This window comes from Neoarius graeffei, chromosome 24, assembly GCF_027579695.1.
Source record: "Neoarius graeffei isolate fNeoGra1 chromosome 24, fNeoGra1.pri, whole genome shotgun sequence".
Classification (NCBI taxonomy): domain Eukaryota; kingdom Metazoa; phylum Chordata; class Actinopteri; order Siluriformes; family Ariidae; genus Neoarius; species Neoarius graeffei.
The window spans coordinates 44,589,187-44,609,813 of NC_083592.1; the positions used below are offsets into that span (position 1 = coordinate 44,589,187).

The following is a 20,627-nucleotide window of genomic DNA, read 5'->3' on the forward strand; positions in this document are numbered from 1 at the left end:
GTTAGCACCATCAGCATAGTGGCAGGTCCGAGCCTAGTTGTGCTGCTGACTGACTAAACTTTCTGAACTAGAAAGACACCAAGAAAACTCACTTATTCTGTTGAACGGTATCTTCCGTCAATATCATCCACATCATTCCTGTTGTATTTTATAACGTGTCTAACAGTGTTCATTAAGTTCATTCAGTTGCTAGCGTTGCCTGCAGACCAGGCGATGACACTTTGGATCCTGAAGGTCCCGGAGACGTTATGTCTGGGCTTTCAGTTTCTTCCCCGCGGTCGGTCCGCTTCAACCACTTCAGCATTTTTGTTCTGGCAAGAGTCGGCGCAGCGTGTGCGGTAGCAATTCCATTCCAAGTCCATATAATGCGGACACCGGCCGAAGATTCTAGAACAGAATGCGCTGCTCTGTAGCCTACGGATGCAGGTGCATCGAAAGTGTAGCTACTATGTATTTTTCGCTGTTAACGTTTTAAAATTAAAATTGACAAATTAGGTGAATGTCTACGTATGTGTTACGGCTTTGTAAATAATATTAATGTAGAACTTTTTTTCTAGATCTATTTTTTTCCATTGTCCCGGGATTGTCCCAGATATGATAATTTTGTGTCCCGATGACATTTTTTATGGTCCCCGGGACGTCGGGACACCGTTAGTTTCGAGCGCTGCCCACATGTGCCCGACACGTGGGCGTATCTTCAAAGCCCGGATTGGCTTCATCAGTCACGTCCGGACCCACAACCACCACCCACCAAACTGAAGTCATGGTCATCTTCGACCCTGAAGAACAATCATCACCACCACCACCTAACATGACAATTATGCATCAATTTTGTTTCGAATATAGTCAGGCTGCTATATTTTGTCACTCAACATGGCTACGAATGAGGCCCAGCACTTCATTTGGACACAAAACTAAACCTTAAAAAACAAGAAACCAAGAGTAGTTTGAGAATTTACACTGGTGCACCAGAGAACTCCATTTAATGCCCTGCATAAAACTTTACACTTATTATGCCATGCCATGAGTAATTACGCTTATTTTATTTCAATAAATATGGCAGTTCAGTGACAAAGGAGCAAATCTAATGACCCAATGAAGAAGAGAATTTTGGAATGAACCCAAAATGCCACATGGCTCAGTATCAATCCTCAAATGGCCAAGACGTCTACATTAGATTGGGTACTCAAACACGCACCTCAACTCTATTCCAAGACTCTGAACAAACCTCATGTCTGCTACATCAGTTCTGTACAACCCACCCAAACCACCTGACCCCAAGAATATTCACAACACCACCATTACACCACCATTTCCTGTGATGTAAGGAAGTAGTTGATGATCATGCCAGTGATGTCCATACACAGGATTTTTCTCTCACAGACATGTTGTTTTTGACAAATTGTTTATCTATACATGTGGAAATCGTGCATGGATCCATCATTTGGTCATGATATGGAATTTTCCCAGATATCAAAAAAGTAAAACTTCTTAATAAATAAATATGCAATAAGTTACCCATACTAAATGTATAAAACTATAGAGATACTCTTGTAGCATGTTTACCAATCTCTGTAACCACAGATGAACGTCTTCCTGGAACTGAGAGTCGTCTAGAACCCGACGGGTAAAGCTGAACAGCACACTGATGCTTTCCTTTAACGGCTTTAGAGAAGACGGCTGTGACTTTGGACCATCTAGAAAAACCAAGTGGTACATTTCAGTATCAGAAACACTACTTTGCTGAGCCAGTTGTGAAACTGGGACAGTCTAAAAGCCAGTACGGCCTTGCCTGGGCCAGTCTTGTGCACAGCCACGCTCCTGGTGATGGGGTTGGTGTTGAGCAGGTTGTAGAGATAAGACTCCACCTGCAGCCGTGACAGGACCGAGGTGTAGGAGTGCAGGGCTATGGTCTGGTGGAGCAGCTCGGCCTTGGTCTTGAACAGATGCTTCAGGTCAGCGACCACCGCCTCGTTCAGGACCACCTGCTGGAAGCGATGGTAGCCATACACCTTGGCCTGGTCAGCGCACACACCCTGTGGGGTGAAAGAACGTGTTACAAACATCCCATACACTACAGGATAATGCATACAATAAACAACATGAAAGTAACTTCAAATGTTTGTCAAGTTTTTCATGCAAAGGTTTGTATCATGCTTGGTTTCTGAACAAAACAAAAATGACAAGACTATATGTTTACAATTTATCTACAGAAAATAGAATTCCAAGTATCCAGCAAATAAACAATCCAGAGCAAAAGGCAAAAATCAACAGAAAAATAGTTTGGAAAGAAACAAATGGAAGACATTTTGCCAGGACTCTGTCTGTGTCCAGAACACAGGAAGTAGTAAAGCAAATTATTGGCTATAACAGATACGACAACAAGAAAGGCAGTGTATACAGTGCTGTGCAAAAGTCTTTGGCACATGTAAAGAAATGCTGTCGACCAAAAATGGCTTAAAAATAATGAAATGTTTCAATATTTAAAAAAAATACTCTAAACAGCAGTAAGCCAGAACAAATGAAGCAAAGTCAATATTTGGTGTGAGACGACCCTTTGCTTTAAAAAAAAAAGCAGTCTCGGGTACAACGAATGCAGTTTGATAAGGAAATGAGCTGTAGGTTTTACTGAGCATCTTACAGAACCAGCCACAGTTCTTCTGGACACTTTGTCGCACTCGCTTCTTCATTTTGCACCAAAACCCAGTAGCCTTCATTATGTTTTCTTTTTTAATCTGAATAGTAGCCTCTTATGTAATACGCTGCAAACTTTTTTTTCTCTAACATTTAATTTTGTGCTGAAAAATGAACATTTGGAACTCTAAAATGTTTTTGTACTGACTCGATAATGTAGGTCATAAAATAGAAATCTATAACAAAGTTTGTATGAAAAAAAATAGGGTGCCTAAGACTTTTGCACAGTACTGTGTATTTAAGAGATGTCTCATCTCATCTCATTATCTCTAGCCGCTTTATCCTGTTCTACAGGGTCGCAGGCAAGCTGGAGCCTATCCCAGCTGACTACGGGCGAAAGGCGGGGTACACCCTGGACAAGTCGCCAGGTCATCACAGGGCTGACACACAGACAACCATTCACACTCATTCACACCTACGGTCAATTTAGAGTCACCAGTTAACCTAACCTGCATGTCTTTGGACTGTGGGGGGAAACCGGAGCACCCGGAGGAAACCCACGCGGACACGGGGAGAACATGCAAACTCCACACAGAAAGGCCCTCGCCGGTTACGGGGCTCAAACCCAGACCTTCTTGCTGTAAGGCGACAGCGCTAACCACTACACCGCCCTATTTAAGAGATGTTTTATTTATAATGCAGTAATTTTTTGACAGAAAAATGTATACGATTTGCCTGAAAACACATCATCATACAGGCTATGTATAATCTTCATTACCTTGTAATTTTTTTTTAAATGACAATATTTCTACAGAAGCATACCTGCTGAATGACTATAATTAATGTAAAAGTACAAAAATATGTAATTAATTTTTGGTTTAAAGCTAGACGGCCTTTCGATTTCATGAAATCGATGAAATTTAGTTCCCTCTGAAATTTGGTCATTGTGATACATGTTTATTTCTGTAACATCTCAGAAAATATCAGGCCATTCTGTGGCTGGGAAGTTATTTAATTTGAAGGGATTCCCGAACAAATAATGTGCATGAAATCGCTCACTTCGCGCAGTCAAGCAGACAGAGGAAATCCATGTGCACATGCGCAGGTTTACCTTTAACCGTGCAGTGACGGTTACATCATCTTATCGCTAAACGAACAGCTGATCACACCGAGGTGCTCGCTGACCACCGATATTTATTAGTTTGGTCCTGCGTTTCCTTTCCTTCGCAACATAATGTCTTTTCTTCTCGCTTTCCGTTACTGTAGTCGGTCTTTCACGTTTCATTCGCACTCATGTCCTCCATTTTTCTCTCCTGTTTCAAATTTGTATCCCACAATGCCTTGCGTGAACAGGGAAAGCCCACCGCGTGATGCATAACGTAGTATCTTGAATTGGGTCATGGTGAAGCAAGAAATAATAGGGTCATTCCATATCAAACGAACCAAAATTTAACTTTCATGCTCAAAAATTTTAATTTTCTTTAAACTTTTTTGGATGAAGGGGACATGTATCCTGAGCCCAACTGCCAAGTTTTAAAGCTGAAATGTTACTATTAGCAGAGATAAGCTACTGGTTTGGGGTCAGGGGGTCAATTTTAAGAAATCAAACATATTTCTGGAGCCATTTGGAAGACTCTGTATGCTCACTTATAGACTATTCAGGTGAACTATTTTTTTTCCCCTCTAACCCCATAGTACATACACTTCTGAAATATATAGTTTGAACTTGCTTTATTGTCACCACCTTCCAACTATTTAGGTCAGAAATTTAAAAATATATATATTTTTTAAATCACGACGCGAATTTGCGGGTGTTTTTTTTTTTTTAACTAGTTTTAAAAGAGCTGGTTTCTAGAAAACTAAGCAGCTATCTTGTGGGCTCTATTAGAATACCACAAACATGCCTGAACATGCAATTTAGTGTATTTCACACTGTAGATATATACGTAGAAGCAATGCTTCATAAAACCACAGGGAACATTTTTCCATTTCCAGTTTTCGCATATGTTAGGCCTTAGCCTCTACTCTTAATGTGCCCAACTTTCTAAATTGCTAAGTTGTGGACCTTCTGAGCTGGACCCCCCATGAAATAAGGCAAATTTGTTAATTTTCTAGCTGCGGCCAAATTTGGGCACCTAAATATCAGCCATATGCTATCCTAGAACTATATTAACATAGCCCTGGCCTGAAAAGTTTACTGAGACTTTGGTCACCAAGTGGCATGTCTGAGACTTGCTTAGTTTTCTAGAAAACAGCTCTTTAAAACTAGTAAAAAACACTCGCAAATTCACGTCATTGTGATTTTTTTTTCATTTTAGAACTTTTATAGAAAGAAAGAAGTCAAAATGAAAAAAGCTTATTGGACATTTTTCAAAAGGTATGGGTATCCAAGGGCCCAGGAAAAAAAAATTGGGCTGTCTGCAATAAGTGGGTATAAAAACCCCTCAAAAAGCCTCCAGAATGAAGAAAAATTAATAAAAATTGACACCCCCTGGGTTAAGTGGCTACATTTTAGTAACAGAAGCAAAACTGGGCAAAATATTTTGCCAGTGCTCTCCAAAGACATTAAGGGTGCAATCCTGATTTTTTAAGCAAAATTGATGATGTAAGGTGTGAGGCTCTGGTTGAATTGACATGGAATGACCCAATAGCGAAGAATTTAGGGCCACATGACCCTAAATTCATTAATTGTTCTATTTAAAAAAAAACTAATAAAATTGGAAGTCTGTGATTCGAATTCAGCAGCTTTCGGTCCACTAAACAAAAATAATTGAGTATCAGGGAAAATTCTTTTTATAACCTACCCTTGAAAAATCTGAAAGGCAGTCTAGCTTTAATTTTTCAGTTGAATAATGCTCCGACTTTCAGAATTTTCACAGGCGAAGAGTGGGCATACATAGGATTATCGAATACTTATATCCTTTTCAGAAATTAAAATGCCAACTTTAAAACGGGTAATTTTCCACAGTTGATGTCCTAACACACACTATTACACATATCAGTTACTGGCAATAGTTAACACCTGTGAAACCAAACACACTGACTGACTTGTTACTAAAAACAACATTTCACTTCTTTTTGTCCTAGGGTTATGCAAATTGTTGGAGCCAACTGTTTGTTTTATATTAGCTAACACATTCCTGATCACACAAATTAAGCTTTAGAAATGTACTTTCTGAACAGTCAGACTAAATACATTTCAAAACAGAAACCTTGCTAACAATAAGTACAATGCTTTATTGGTATATTTTGCACTATAAGAAATGATAAAGGAACAAAATCAGTTTGCATTAAGTCACAGTGTCTGGAGTGTTACACTGTTCGATGTGGTAGAACACTGACTCTAGTGGTGAAAATATTATTTTAAACTGACTTGTTGAATCAATCCCTGTTAGCCAGTGTGTTTGTTCTTTAAAAAAAGTGTCACACATTTTAAATCTTGTAGCATAATTCAAGTTGGGAATGGATGATGACTTTATTTTGTAACAGTATTGCATACTACTTAGCAACGTCTCCAGTGTGACCATTTAGCAGTTATTCCACAAAATCAAATTGTACATGAACTGACAGGGAGCGGCTATGAGCCATGTATGACGAGATTGAGTGGAATAACTGTTTTATTCTATCCACATTCACTGGATTTTGAGAAACAGTGTTTTTATTTTTTGCAAATCTGATAAAGAAAAACTTTATACAGAACATCCGACAAAATCATTTCCACTTAGAATGTAAACAAACCGGCGAAATGGCAGGAGAAATTTGTGAAAAATGCTATCATAATTCTTGGAAGAAAAAAACCCCCCTGTTCTTACCATCGAATACTTCTATATTTTAGGGGTTTTTGGGGGGAGGTTTTTTTTTTTTTTTTTTTTTGGGGGGGGGGGGGGGTGTAGTTTGAGCTTTTCTTCTTCTTTAGGGTTTTTTGGCAGTTGGTAAACCAACTTAAAGGTGCATTACCGCCACCAACTGAGCTGGAGTGTGGAACAGGAGATATTGGGGGGAAAAGAAAAAATTATTTTCGCTATTTCTGTTTCTTTTAAATACTTGATAATTTTTGGGGTTTTGTTTTTGAGTAGAGTTTTTATTTCGTCCTCAGTTGGTTCAGCAACACGTGCCGCCATTTTGTTTCTCTCTACTCACGGTATATGAGCTTATATCCTAGTAGTAGAGTAGCCAATCAGAGCATGCGATTGCTCATATCCAGTGAATGTGGACAGAATAATACCGATTATTTTTTAACCATAGTACACCACCACCTCAAACAGGAAAATAAAGAACTAATATTTCAACCTGCAGTGTGAGTTGCTCATCCTTGAAACTCCACAGTCGGTTCTGTGCACTCTTGCAGTCCGAAACAGTGGCCTGCAACTCAGTCTGCGCCTGCACCAGCTGTTTACGGCACCTCCAGTAATTCAGCAACAGCTCATGCAGCTCATGGCCTTCTTGACGAACCAGGGCCTGGAACTCTGAAGCATGTAGCTCTACATTCTCCAGCCAGGAACCTGGTTCCCACATCCTGAGCTGCTCGCTGGTGAACGGCTGGACCTCCTGGCATGTCAGAGGGAGCTCTGGATACAGCCTTTCCTGGGGTCTCTCAACTTTGTCTAGCTCCACTGGAATGAGGCTGGGAGGTGAAGACTCCTGATCAGCCAGAGGAAGAATGGCTGGAGCTGGACTGAGTCGCTCGACTGTGTTTGCATTTGCCGCGTCAACCACAAAAGGCATAAGAGATGTCTGTGGTAGATCAGTGGTAACAGAGGAAATGTCAACCAGGAACTGGGGTTCCACAGATGAAACAGGGAGTGATGGGTAAAGGGAAGACACTTCAAATGACTCAAGTTTAGTGCTAAGGATTTCTGGATCACACTGGCTCAACTGAGATGATGGAGAATAATGGCCCACTTCAACTGTCGGGGCTTGTGAGAACAGTTTGGATGCTGTGTCTTCAGTGCGAGAAGATAACTCCACAGCATCAGGTCTATTGAACAAAAGATCTTTGCTTTGATCCTTCTCCTCTTTTTCATTTTGTTCTGCCGAGGGCTGTGTGTTCAGAGGTTCTTGAGTAGAAGCAGGTGGCTCAGAAGGAAGACTGAGAGGAATATCCATAAATTCAGTGGTGAGTTCAGTGGCAGGAGGTTTTAGTACAAGTCCAGGATATTTCTTTAGGCTCTGAGTCTGCTTCTGCTTTTTATCCTATGGTAGAAGAGGAATACTTTAATTTTATGATCGGTCACCTTTAACCAGGAAATTACAATAACAAATTAAGACAAGATACAGTTTGTCTAAAAGAAACAAAAACAAGCAATGAATGTAGTTGAATTAACTGGATAGAGGCATTTTGTTGGTGTTGGCGGTGGTGGTATTGGTATTATTGTTGTTGATAGTGTTGGTAATGCTGGTGTTATTGGTATTATTGTTGGCGGTGGTGTTATTGGTATTGTTGGTGGTGGTGGTATTGGTGTTATTGTTGGTGGTGCTGATATTGTTGGTGGTGGTATTGGTGCTGGTATTATTATTGTTGGTGGTGCTGGTATTGGTATTATTGCTGTTGGTGTTGGTGGTGCTGGTATTGTTGTTGTTGGCGGTGGTGTTGGTATTATTATTGTTAGTGGTGGTGGTGGTCTCATCTCATCTCATTGTCTCTAGCCGCTTTATCCTGTTCTACAGGGTCGCAGGCAAGCTGGAGCCTATCCCAGCTGACTACGGGCGAAAGGCGGGGTACACCCTGGACAAGTCGCCAGGTCATCACAGGGCTGACACATAGACACAGACAACCATTCACACTCACATTCACACCTACGGTCAATTTAGAGTCACCAGTTAACCTGACCTGCATGTCTTTGGACTGTGGGGGAAACCGGAGCACCCGGAGGAAACCCACGCGGACACGGGGAGAACATGCAAACTCCGCACAGAAAGGCCCTCGCCGGCCCCGGGGATCGAACCCGGACCTTCTTGCTGTGAGGCGACAGCGCTAACCACTACACGACCGTGCTGCCGGTGGTGGTGGTATTGGTATTATTATTGGTCGTGGTGGTGGTATTATTGTTGTTGGTGGTGGTATTGGTATTATTGTTGTTGGTGGTGGTGGTATTGTTGGTGGTGGTAGTATTGGTATTATTGTTGTTGGTGGTGGTATTGGTATTGTTGTTGTTGGTGGTGGTATTGGTATTATTGTTGGTGGTGGTGGTATTGCTGTTGGTGGTAGTATTGGTATTATTGTTGGTAGTGGTGGTATTGGTATTATTGTTGGTGGTGGTGGTATTGGTATTATTGTTGGTGGTGGTGGTATTGTTGTTGTTGGTGTTATTGGTATTATTGTTGTTGGTGGTGATGGTATTGGTATTGTTGTTGGTGGTATTGGTATTATTGTTGGTGGTGGTGGTATTGTTGGTAGTGGTATTGGTATTATTGTTAGTGGTGGTATTGGTATTGTTGTTGGTGGTATTGGTATTGTTGGTGGTGGTATTGTTATTATTGTTGTTGGTGGTGGTGGTATTGTTGTTGGTGGTGGTATTATTGTTGTTGTTGGTTGTACTGGTATTATTGTTGTTGGTGGTGGTATTATTGTTGGTGGTGGTGGTATTATTGTTGGTGGTGGTGGTATTATTGTTGGTGGTGGTGGTGGTCTTATTGTTGGTGGTGGTGGTGGTCTTATTGTTGGTGGTGGTGGTCTTATTGTTGTTGTTGTTGGTATTATTGTTGTTGTTGGTATTATTGTTGTTGGTGGTGGTATTATTGTTGGTATTATTGTTGTTGGTGGTGGTGGTATTGGTATTATTGTTGGTGGTGTTATTGTTGGTGGTGGTCTTGGTATTATTGTTGTTGGTGGTCTTGGTATTATTGTTGGTGTTGGTATTGTTGTTGTTGGTGATGTTGTTGTTGGTGGTATTATTGTTGTTGGTGGTATTATTGTTGGTATTATTGTTGGTGGTGGTGGTGGTGGTATTGGTACTATTGGTGGTGGTGGTGTTGGTATTATTGTTGGTGGTGGTATTGGTAATATTGTTGGTAGTATTGTTGTTGTTGTTGGTACTGGTATTATTGTTGGTGGTGGTGGTTTTGGTATTATTGTTGGTGGTGGTGCTATTGGTATTATTGTTGGTGGTGGTGCTATTGGTATTATTGTTGGTGGTGCTGGTATTGGTATTATTGTTGGTGGTGCTGGTGTTGGTATTATTGTTGGTGGTGCTGGTGTTGTTGTTGGTGGTGGTGCTGGTATTGGTGTTGTTGGTGGTACTGGTATTATTGTTGAGGCTGGTATTATTGTTGGTGGTGGTGCTGGTACTGGTATTATTGTTGGTGCTGGTATTGGTATTATTGTTGGTGGTGGTATTGGTATTATTGTTGGTGGTGGTATTGGTATTATTGTTGGTGGTGGTATTGGTATTATTGTTGGTGGTATTGGTATTATTGTTGGTGGTGGTATTATTGTTGGTGGTGATGGTATTGGTATTATTGTTGTTGTTGGTATTATTGTTGGTGGTATTGGTATTATTGTCGGTATTATTGGTGGTGGTGGTATTGCTGGTGGTGGTATTGGTATTGTTGGTGGTATTGGTATTGTTGGTGGTATTGGTATTATTGTTGGTGGTGCTGGTATTGATATTGTTAGTGGTGCTGGTATTGGTATTGTTGTTGGTGGTGGTATTGTTGTTGGTGGTATTGTTGTTGGTGGTATTGGTATTATTGTTGGTGGTATTGGTATTGTTGTTGTTGGTGGTGGTGCTGGTATTGTTGTTGTTGGTGGTGCTGGTATTGTTGTTGGTGGTGGTGCTGGTATTGTTGTTGTTGGTGGTGCTGGTATTATTGTTGTTGGTGCTGGTGCTATTGTTGTTGGTGCTGGTATTGGTGTTATTAGGGCCCGAGCACCGAGGTGCGTGGGGCCACATCGGCCTTGCGCACCAGTCGGCACGAAGCCCTATTGTATTTGGAAGGATTATTATTATTCCCTTTTTTCCTGCCTCGTTTGGCCTTTTTTGAGCTGGTTCCCATGGTTCAAAACGAACAAAATTTGGTACACACATCAGTCATTGTAACTGCTACTCAGCCACAGAGATTTGGCCCCGGGCATGGCTCAGGAACTCCATAGCGCCCCCTAATGTCATGGAATCCCCTGATCGGCATATAGTTTCAGCTACACACACCAAATTCGGTATGTATGTAGCGCTCCCCAAGACGAACAACTTTCACATATACATTGCATTAGCCACGGCCAACAGGAAGTGAGGTAATTGGGCTTATATGCGTTTGGACACATCGTCAATTTTAATATACTCCTCCTAGACGGTTCATCAGATTCATGTCAAACTTGGTATACATGATGCCAAGATGTTGCTGATGTTAAATTGCGAAGGGATTTTTGATATGTTGTAATATGTTGAAATGGCAATATTATGAATTTTAATATCTTGCCACATAAACAGGAAGTATGTCAAAAAGTCATAGTACAGTTAAGGATTTGTCTGAAACTTCTCAGGTTAGTAGATAACGTGATTATGATAACATGTAGACACCCAATATGCCTTTCTGGTATAGCGCCACCAAGTGGCCAAGGAAAGAATAGCGTTTTGAATATGTGTGTTTTGACACATGATCAGTTTTAAGATACTCCTCCTGGACGGTTCACCAGATTCATGTGAAAGAAATTTGGCATACATGATGACGATATGTTGTTGATGTTAAATTGCGAAGGGATTTTTGATATCTTGTAATATGTTGAAATGGCCTTATGATTTTAGTATCTTGCCACATATATAGTAAATGTGTCAGAAAGGCACAGTGCATTGAATGTATGGTCATAAACTTCTTAGTTTAATAGATGTTATGATTATGATGATATATATAGACACTCAATGGACCTGCCTGTTATAGCGCCGCCACCTGGCCAAGCAGAAAATATGCCAGAAATGGGCATTGCATTAACTGATTGATTGAAAACTTTACAAAATATTGTATGTCATGATTGTGATGATATTCCCATGTGTAATCCACATGTCTAGGACAGTGCCACCATCTGGCCAAGTAGGAAATTGCAAAAAAAAATTATAATAATTGATGGATTTACAGTTGAAACCAGAACTTTACATACACATGCTAAAGTTGACTAAAACGAGGAATTAAAAGAATCATCTTTTGGGAATTGATCTTAATATAATGTCTTAATTAAAAAATGAGGAAAAAGCCAACCTTTAAGGACACCAGTTTTCTTTGTGAATGAATAATGTATTGTTATTACTGCCATCATTGTGCATTTTGTTGCAGACATATGAAAACTCTGCATGTATACACACACACAAACACACACACACACACACACTGCAGACACAGGAAAGCTAAGATGACTTAAGATTACAGCGCGAGATGACGATAAGGTGAAGACATATGTATAGTTTTGTACATCTATCTCTCATCCGTCAAGCAGTCATGGCATTTGTAACATGCACATCACCTTTGAACATTTGATGAATATATGACATGTGACTATTTTGTTGGGTGGCGGAATGTCCTGGGTTGCGGAACCACACGTGCGGGGGCCTGTCAAGGCCGCTAGCGGCTTTAATTGTTGTTGGTATTATTATTGTTGGTTCTATTGAAATTATTGTTGGTGGTGGTATTGTTGTTGGTAGTATTGGTATTGTTGGTGGTGGTAATGGTATTGTTGGTGGTGGTAATGGTATTGTTGGTGGTGGTGGGATTGGCATTGTTGGTGGTGGTACTGTTATTTGTGGTGTTGATGGTGTGGTTGTTTTTTTACCTGTGACTTGACAGAAGCTTTTGCCTTCGATTTCTTTGGTCTCACTGCTTCAGCCATGTTTACAGAGACTTGCTCAGTTCAGTTTTATTACATCTACACACATCCCTGTGAAACAATGAAATGCCTTCAACAACAAAAATAGTTAATGAAGAGTCATTCTCTTGTGCACAATATCTACCTCATGATACAGTACATTTTCTTTCAAACTATTACAAAAAAATGATATTTAGCAAATGAAAATATCTTGAAACTAGTCAAATTTATCTACAATAACTTGATTACACCAAACCACAAATAAACCTATTTCTAGATGTTTTACTATTTTAAGCTTTACATTTTCTTATTCTGGGCGGCACGGTGGTGTAGTGGTTAGCGCTGTCGCCTCACAGCAAGAAGGTCCTGGGTTCGAGCCCCGGGGCCGGCGAGGGCCTTTCTGTGTGGAGTTTGCATGTTCTCCCCGTGTCTGTGTGGGTTTCCTCCGGGTGCTCCGGTTTCCCCCACAGTCCAAAGACATGCAGGTTAGGTTAACTGGTGACTCTAAATTGACCGTAGGTGTGAATGTGAGTGTGAATGGTTGTCTGTGTCTATGTGTCAGCCCTGTGATGACCTGGCGACTTGTCCAGGGTGCCTTTCGCCCGTAGTCAGCTGGGATAGGCTCCAGCTTGCCTGCGACCCTGTAGAAGGATAAAGCGGCTAGAGATAATGAGATTTTCTTATTCTATCGGCAGATCTTTTTTTCTTTCTAAAAAGAAGCTGCCAGTAGAACAAGGCAATTTAAAGCTTTAATAAAATAGTAAGATGTCTAGAAGTAGGTTTAATAATCTTATATTTGGTTTATTGTAAGCTTATAATAGGAAATGGTAAATAAACTTGGCTAGGTTTAAGATATTTTCACTTGCTGTCATTTCTTGCAGTGTAAATTGATGACTAATGTATTGAACACCTGACAAAACACCTGATGTTTTTCTGATCATCCATAAACAAACAGGCGTATAGTCACTTGTTTACAGTGTTTGCTTATCTAATAATAAGTTAATTATTTACTGTAACGTTAGTGCTCACTGAGTTAGTTGCATTTCTTGCTCGGGCTCAAAATTATAATTATATAAAAATAATAAGGACACTCACCATATCTGACACAAATGTCAACACTTAAACAAAACTGCTGAGCACTAACGAGCTCAATAAAACCCTCGGCTTGGTGGATTTGTTTGGGTCTGGTTTCTTCCAGGATAGCTGTCGCAAGTCACGTGACACTCCACCCGCCTACGGCACCCCAACAGGGACAATTACCAAACGCTTTTATTTTTCGTTCTTTTCCAAAAAACGTCACTGGACGTCAGAAAAATGTACAGAATCGTCACCGACAGTATCTTCATCATGAGATACAGACGATATGAGTGTACATAACAGAAAACGTTCTCAAGAATCGATTGAAAAAAATAGTTTTGGAAAATAATACAAGCACAAAACACATTCAACTGGTGGGCGTGGCTGAGATTATCATTTTTGGAAAAATTTTATTGGCTCTTACATTTGGGAGTGTGGGTATGATCTCGTCACGTGACTGATATATGAGCTTTGGTTTTCCAGTGAGAAGCAGCACTGCTATTTCATTATCTCATTATCATGAGATTTGCTACCTCATAATGATGGGATACGAGAAAGTGCCTCAAAATTATGACTTATTATCAGAATCAGAATCAGAATCATGTTTATTGGCCAAGTTTGTTGACACACACACAAGGGATTTGGTTCCTGCGGTTCTTGTAGGGTGACCACCGACATGAGTCTGTAAGTTAGGACACTTATGTCCAAAAGTGAGGACAAAGGCCCTCAAGTTAGGACACCGTCGCGTTACGGGGGGTAAGAAAAACTTATAAAAAAACGTATGAAGTCAATATATATTTATTAACTTGGAACACCTATCAAAAAGGGGCGGCACGGTGGTGTAGTGGTTAGCGCTGTCGCCTCACAGCAAGAAGGTCCGGGTTCGAGCCCCGTGGCCAGCAAGGGCCTTTCTGTGTGGAGTTTGCATGTTCTCCCCGTGTCTGCGTGGGTTTCCTCCGGGTGCTCCGGTTTCCCCCACAGTCCAAAAACATGCAGGTTAGGTTAACTGGTGACTCTAAATTGACCGTAGGTGTGAATGTGAGTGTGAATGGTTGTCTGTGTCTATGTGTCAGCCCTGTGATGACCTGGCGACTTGTCCAGGGTGTACCCCGCCTTTCGCCCATAGTCAGCTGGGATAGGCTCCAGCTTGCCTGCGCCCCTGTAGAAGGATAAAGCGGCTAGAGATAATGAGATGAGATGAGATGAGATGAGACCTATCAAAAAAAGAAATGTGGAAAATGATGGTCAAGACCATGTCAACAAGAAACAAAACATCACTGTAAAGTCACTGTAAAGAGTTGTGTCCATCTATAGACACTGAAAAAACAGTCTTTGCCATACCATAGGCCAACATATTTATTCACTTGAAAATGACCATCAAAAAGAAAAAAAAAATGAAAAATCGAAAAATTAGTCAAGAAACATGTAGGCCTACTGTCATTTAGCCTACTATACTGGCCTTGGCTTATCCACAGGAACTAAACTAAAAACAAAACATTGTTGTGTTCATTTATGCTCATCCAAAAAATATCAAAAAGAAAAACATGAAAAATGACAGTCAACCATGTCATTTACATTTGGCCTATAACCTTACCTGTCAACTTTTGCAGAGCAGTCTAAACTCCTGTACGAGTGATGGTGTTTAATGGTGTGGAACAATTTAGTCAGCTCAGCAGCAGTTGTTTTGTCATCGATTGGGGTTGGTAGAGCTGGGGCAAAAAATGATGCTAAAGATGACTGTCCAGCACTGCTGGCATTCTCTCTGTGGCGGTCTGTGTCCGCGTGTCTGTCTTTCGCACCTTTCCCTCTGCTCCCCACATCAATGTCAATGCGACAGAGCTTGCAGAAGGCGAAGTGTTCTCCTTTTTGGCTCTTGCCGACAAAACGATGTTCTAAGCACCAAGCATTTTTAAAGGATGTCTTTCGTTTCGGCATGAGTATTGTTCAACAGCATGCGTGCCAACATTCATAGGTTTTTCTGTACAAACATTCGCACTGCGCACGCAGCTCGGAGGAGCAAAAATCAGTCAATCGCGTGAGCGCAGCTTTTGAGTGACAGCAGCTTCCAGACAATCAGAGGCTGCAGAGGCTCCATCAGCTGCGTGCGCAGCGCGAATGTTTGTATACAAGAAATCCCTGTAGGCTATCTTTGCCTGTATGTCATCGCAGAATAGCAAGTGTAAATAGTGGGCGGGGATTTGTGACGATTGATGCAACGGTGGTGGCTGAGGGTCCGAAATGAGGACAAAATGTAAAAAGTGAGGACGTGTGACAGACGTCCGGACAGACGGCTCTAAAACCGGACTGTCTGGATGAAATCTGGACGAATGGTCACCCTAGGTTCTTGCCTCTCTAGCGATACATGAGAGGGGAAAAAAAGTGAATATTTAACGGTTATTCCACGAAATCAAGTCGTACATAAGCCATGTACGACGAGATTGAGGGGGATGACTGTTTTATTCTATCCACATTCACTGTATTTTGAGAAACAGAGCATTTTTATCTTTTGCAAATTCGATAAAGCCTTCATACAAAACGTCCGACAAAATCATTTCCGCTTAGAATGTAAATAAACCAGTGAAATGACAGTAGCAATTTGTGAAAAATGCTATAATAATCATTCTTGAAAAATAATTCTCATCTCATCTCATTATCTCTAGCCGCTTTATCCTTCTACAGGGTCGCAGGCAAGCTGGAGCCTATCCCAGCTGACTATGGGCGAAAGGCGGGGTACACCCTGGACAAGTCGCCAGGTCATCACAGGGCTGACACATAGACACAGACAACCATTCACACTCACATTCACACCTACGGTCAATTTAGAGTCACCAGTTAACCTAACCTGCATGTCTTTGGACTGTGGGGGAAACCGGAGCACCCGGAGGAAACCCACGCGGACACGGGGAGAACATGCAAACTCCGCACAGAAAGGCCCTCGCCGGCCCCGGGGCTCGAACCCAGGACCTTCTTGCTGTGAGGTGACAGCGCTAACCACTACACCACCGTGCCACCCCGAAAAATAATTTAAAAATATATATTTTTTTTTTCTTACCATCAGATGTTTTTATTCCATATGCTCCAGCTTGCCTGCGACCCTGTAGAACAGGATAAAGTGGCTAGAGATAATGAGATGAGATTTTGTTGCTTTTGTTTTGTGTTTTTGGGGATTTTGTTTTACAGTAGAATTTTTATTTCATCCTCGGTTGGTTCAGCAACATGCGCCGCCATTTTGTTTTTCTCTACTCAGGGTATATGAGCTGATAGCCTAGTAGTAGAGCAGCCAATCAGAGCTCACGATTTCTCATATCCAGTGAATTTGGCTATAATAAATGTATATGTATGTTATGTATATGTAATGTAGGAAAAAATGTATATATGCATATGTAATGTACAATATGGACAATATATACATGACACAATATAATACATATGCAATCTACAATAACCAGTATAACTATTATATACAATATACACAATATACGATACCTATAATGTACTCAATATGTCTAAAATATCTGTATTATACAATATCTATCTGTAATCTAAATATCTATTATATCATCTATAATTAACACTATAATATATAATATAGATATTATGCATTAAAAAGATATATATCAATAATATACAATATAATATACAGTATACATTATAAAAATGTATGCTGTTAACAATATAAACAGTACACCATATACAGGCAATATACAGGATATTTACAGACAAGACACAATATACTGGCGGCACGGTGGCGTAGTGGTTAGCACTGTCGCCTCACAGCAAGAAGGTCCGGGTTCGAGCCCCGTGGCCGGCGAGGGCCTTTCTGTGCGGAGTTTGCATGTTCTCCCCGTGTCCGCGTGGGTTTCCTCCGGGTGCGCCGGTTTCCCCCACAGTCCAAAGACATGCAGGTTAGGTTAACTGGTGACTCTAAATTGACCGTAGGTGTGAATGTGAGTGTGAATGGTTGTCTGTGTCTATGTGTCAGCCCTGTGATGACCTGGCAACTTGTCCAGGGTGTACCCCGCCTTTCGCCCGTAGTCAGCTGGGATAGGCTCCAGCTTGCCTGCGACCCTGTAGAACAGGATAAAGCGGCTAGAGATAATGAGATGAGATGAGATACTAAAAATATACACGACAGTCAGTCAGAGTACACAGATTGCGGTGAGGTCTTGCAAACAGGAGTATACAGGAGGTACAAGTGGTACAATAGTATAATGGCAAGGATGGTTCAGGTTAGATATTTATGATGTTGGTGGCACGGGGAAAGAAGCTGCTCTTATGTCTGGTTGTTCTGGTTCACAGTGCTCTATATAACCTGCTGGAAGGGAGGAGTTGTCAAAGGTTGTGACCAGGGTGTGAGGAGTCCTTCATGATTTTCTCTGCCTGCTTCCTGGTTCGTGAAATGTACAAATCCTGTAGGCTGGGCAGGGGAGCATCGATAATCCTTTCTGCTGACCTTACTGTTCACTGCAGTCTGTTCCTGTCCTGTTTTGTGGCTGCTCTGAACCAGACTGTGATGGATGTGCACAGGACGGATTCAGTGATATTGGTGTAGAACTGTGTCAACAGCTCCTGTGATAGACCAGACTTCATGAATTGACACAGAAAGTACATCTTCTGCTTGGCTTTTTTAAGGATAGAGTTGATGATGGAGTCTTGTGAGATGGTAGTTCTCAGGAACTTGCAGGTCTCCACAGTTGACACAGGGGTGCTGGATATTGTGAGGAGGAGCATCGCATAAGGATGTCTCCTGACGTCCACTATCATGTCTACTGTCTTGAGCATGTTTAGTTCCAGGTTATTTTGACTGCACCAGAGAACCAACTGTTCAACCTCCCGCCTGTATGCAGACTCATTGGCATCTTGGATGAGGCCTATGACTGTAGTGTCATCTGCAAATTTCAGGAGTTTTACAGTTGGGTCCATGGAGGTGCAGTTGTTGGTGTAAAGGGAGAAGAGCAGTGGGGAGAGGACACATCCCTGAGGAGCACCAATGCCAGAATTGACTGCATGCCAGAATTGACTGCCCTCAGCCTTACTTGCTGTTCCCTGCCTGTCAGGAAGCTGGTGATCCACTGACATATGGCAGGTGAGAATCTCACAATTACTTACCTATGACTTGGTATCACAAAACTATGATTTACTGTCTCATAATTTTGAGAAAATTCTCATTGTGTGTGGTTATATGCTCACTCCAGTTTTCCTCTGTTAGTCCTAAGTTTTGGACTTATAATCTTCTTAACCACCGAGTTACAACATTCCCGATACCTCACACACTTACCGTACACACACACGTGCATGATTAAAGAAGGAACAAAGGGTAGATAAGCAATCTTTAACTAGCACGAATATCCATGATGAGAGAGCTATTTTATTAAGGATGTCAAACATCTCATCTCATCATCTCTAGCCACTTTATCCTGTTCTACAGGGTCGCAGGCAAGAGCCTATCCCAGCCGACTACAGGCGAAAGGCGGGGTACACCCTGGACAAGTCTCCAGGTCATCACAGGGCTGACACATAGACAACCATTCACACTCATATTCACACCTACGGTCAATTTAGAGTCACCAGTTAACCTAACCTGCATGTCTTTGGACTGTGGGGGAAACTGGAGCACCCGGAGGAAACCCACGTGGACACGGGGAGAACATGCAAACTCCGCACAGAAAGGCCCTCGCCGGCCACGGGGCTCAAACCCGGACCTTCTTGCTGTGAGGCGACAGCGCTAACCACTACACCACCGTGCCGCCCCGGATGTCAAACATCCAAACTCTAAATTGATTTTATTGTTTATTATAGTATACAAAATGCATATTATTCAATTAAGCTAAATAACTTCTTTTAAACCCAGTGAAAATTCTTCAAGGGCATTTTGTAACATGTGACCTTACAAACACTTGGCACAGTGATTATATAATCATTTATTAATTCTACTAAACCCGGATTATTTTGTTAACCACACTGCATTACAGAACGTAGGAACAGTTCAAGATTTTGACTGTCAGAGGAATAATGTTAAAGGAAGACCTTGAAAAGCTCACCCACGCCTTTATTTCCAGTAGATTAGATTACTGCAATGGTCTCTTCGTAGGCCTTTCAAAACAAGCTGTTTGACAACTTCAACTTATTCAGAATGCCTAAGCTAGAGCCCTGACAAAAACTAGGAAACATGACCACATTACTCCAGTTCTAAAATCTTTACACTGGCTACCTGCGAGTCAGAGAATTGATTTCAAAATCTTGCTGCTTGTGAATAAATCACCCTGTAGCTCAGGGCCCAAATACAGGATTAGTCAAAATTATGTGAACACTAATGGATTATTTTTCTCCTGCAGTTAGACGTACGCCATGGGTGACAGATTAAATGGTACTGTTGCTCGCTGGTTTTTGTGTGTTGAACATGATGGCGAACAGGTTGAGACCGTCCTGTAAATCATCTTGCACATATGATGTGTTTTGTGAATAAATGGTTTCTACCATTTAAGTGTTAACATAATTTTGACTAACCCTGTATACCTCTGACATGCTTGTGACATATGAACCTTCTAAGACCCTGAGGACATCTGGGGCTGGTTTACTGACCATCCCAAGGGTTAGAACAAAACATGGTGAAGCAGCGTTTTGTTATCATGCAGCACAAACCTTGAATAACCTCCCAGATGATACGAGATGAGCCCCGACTCAGATCAATTTTAAGACAAAATTTAAATAATTTCTTTTTTACACGGCCTATTCCACCCTGTGATGGCTACTTTTTTTTAACACCTCGATTTTAAATAATTTTAAATCTTTTATTCTTGGACCTCTTGTCTGCACATTTGCTATTTTTAATGAACTATAAATTTAAATCACTTTGGAAATCAATTTTACCTTTTATATTGTAAATCTCTATCCTTTATCGTGTTCTTTATTTTTGCTCTATAGCACTTTCAGTTGCCTTAGTATACAAAATGTGCTATACAAATAAAGCTGCCTTGCCTTTGTCATTTTACAAGAGCAATATTTAAACTAATAAACTTTTCCGTATATCCATTTCTGTTGTTGAAAAAGAGACTGCTTGTTCAATGAAAATGATTTCTGAGTACATGAACCTCTGAAACCTTGCACATAGATTTAAATATTAAAC

At 41.1% G+C, this 20,627-nt stretch overlaps 1 protein-coding gene across 2 annotated transcripts in view; it reads right to left on the reverse strand.

Annotated features, from left to right (window-relative positions):
- epg5 (ectopic P-granules autophagy protein 5 homolog (C. elegans)) overlaps positions 1 to 13,626 on the reverse strand; it is a 71,474-nt gene extending 57,848 nt beyond the window's left edge. The window contains exons 1-5 of one of the 2 annotated variants that reach the window (XM_060907307.1): positions 13,520 to 13,626; positions 12,392 to 12,496; positions 6,925 to 7,827; positions 1,793 to 2,036; positions 1,567 to 1,697 (exon numbers count right to left, since the gene is read on the reverse strand). In XM_060907307.1, the coding sequence (XP_060763290.1) occupies positions 1,567 to 1,697; positions 1,793 to 2,036; positions 6,925 to 7,827; positions 12,392 to 12,448 (1,335 nt within the window). In that variant the 5' untranslated portion in view covers positions 12,449 to 12,496; positions 13,520 to 13,626. Of the gene's footprint in view, positions 1 to 1,566; positions 1,698 to 1,792; positions 2,037 to 6,924; positions 7,828 to 12,391; positions 12,516 to 13,519 lie in introns of both variants that reach the window. The other variant, XM_060907308.1, reaches the window with a different exon arrangement.
- Positions 13,627 to 20,627: the final 7,001 nt, after the last annotated feature.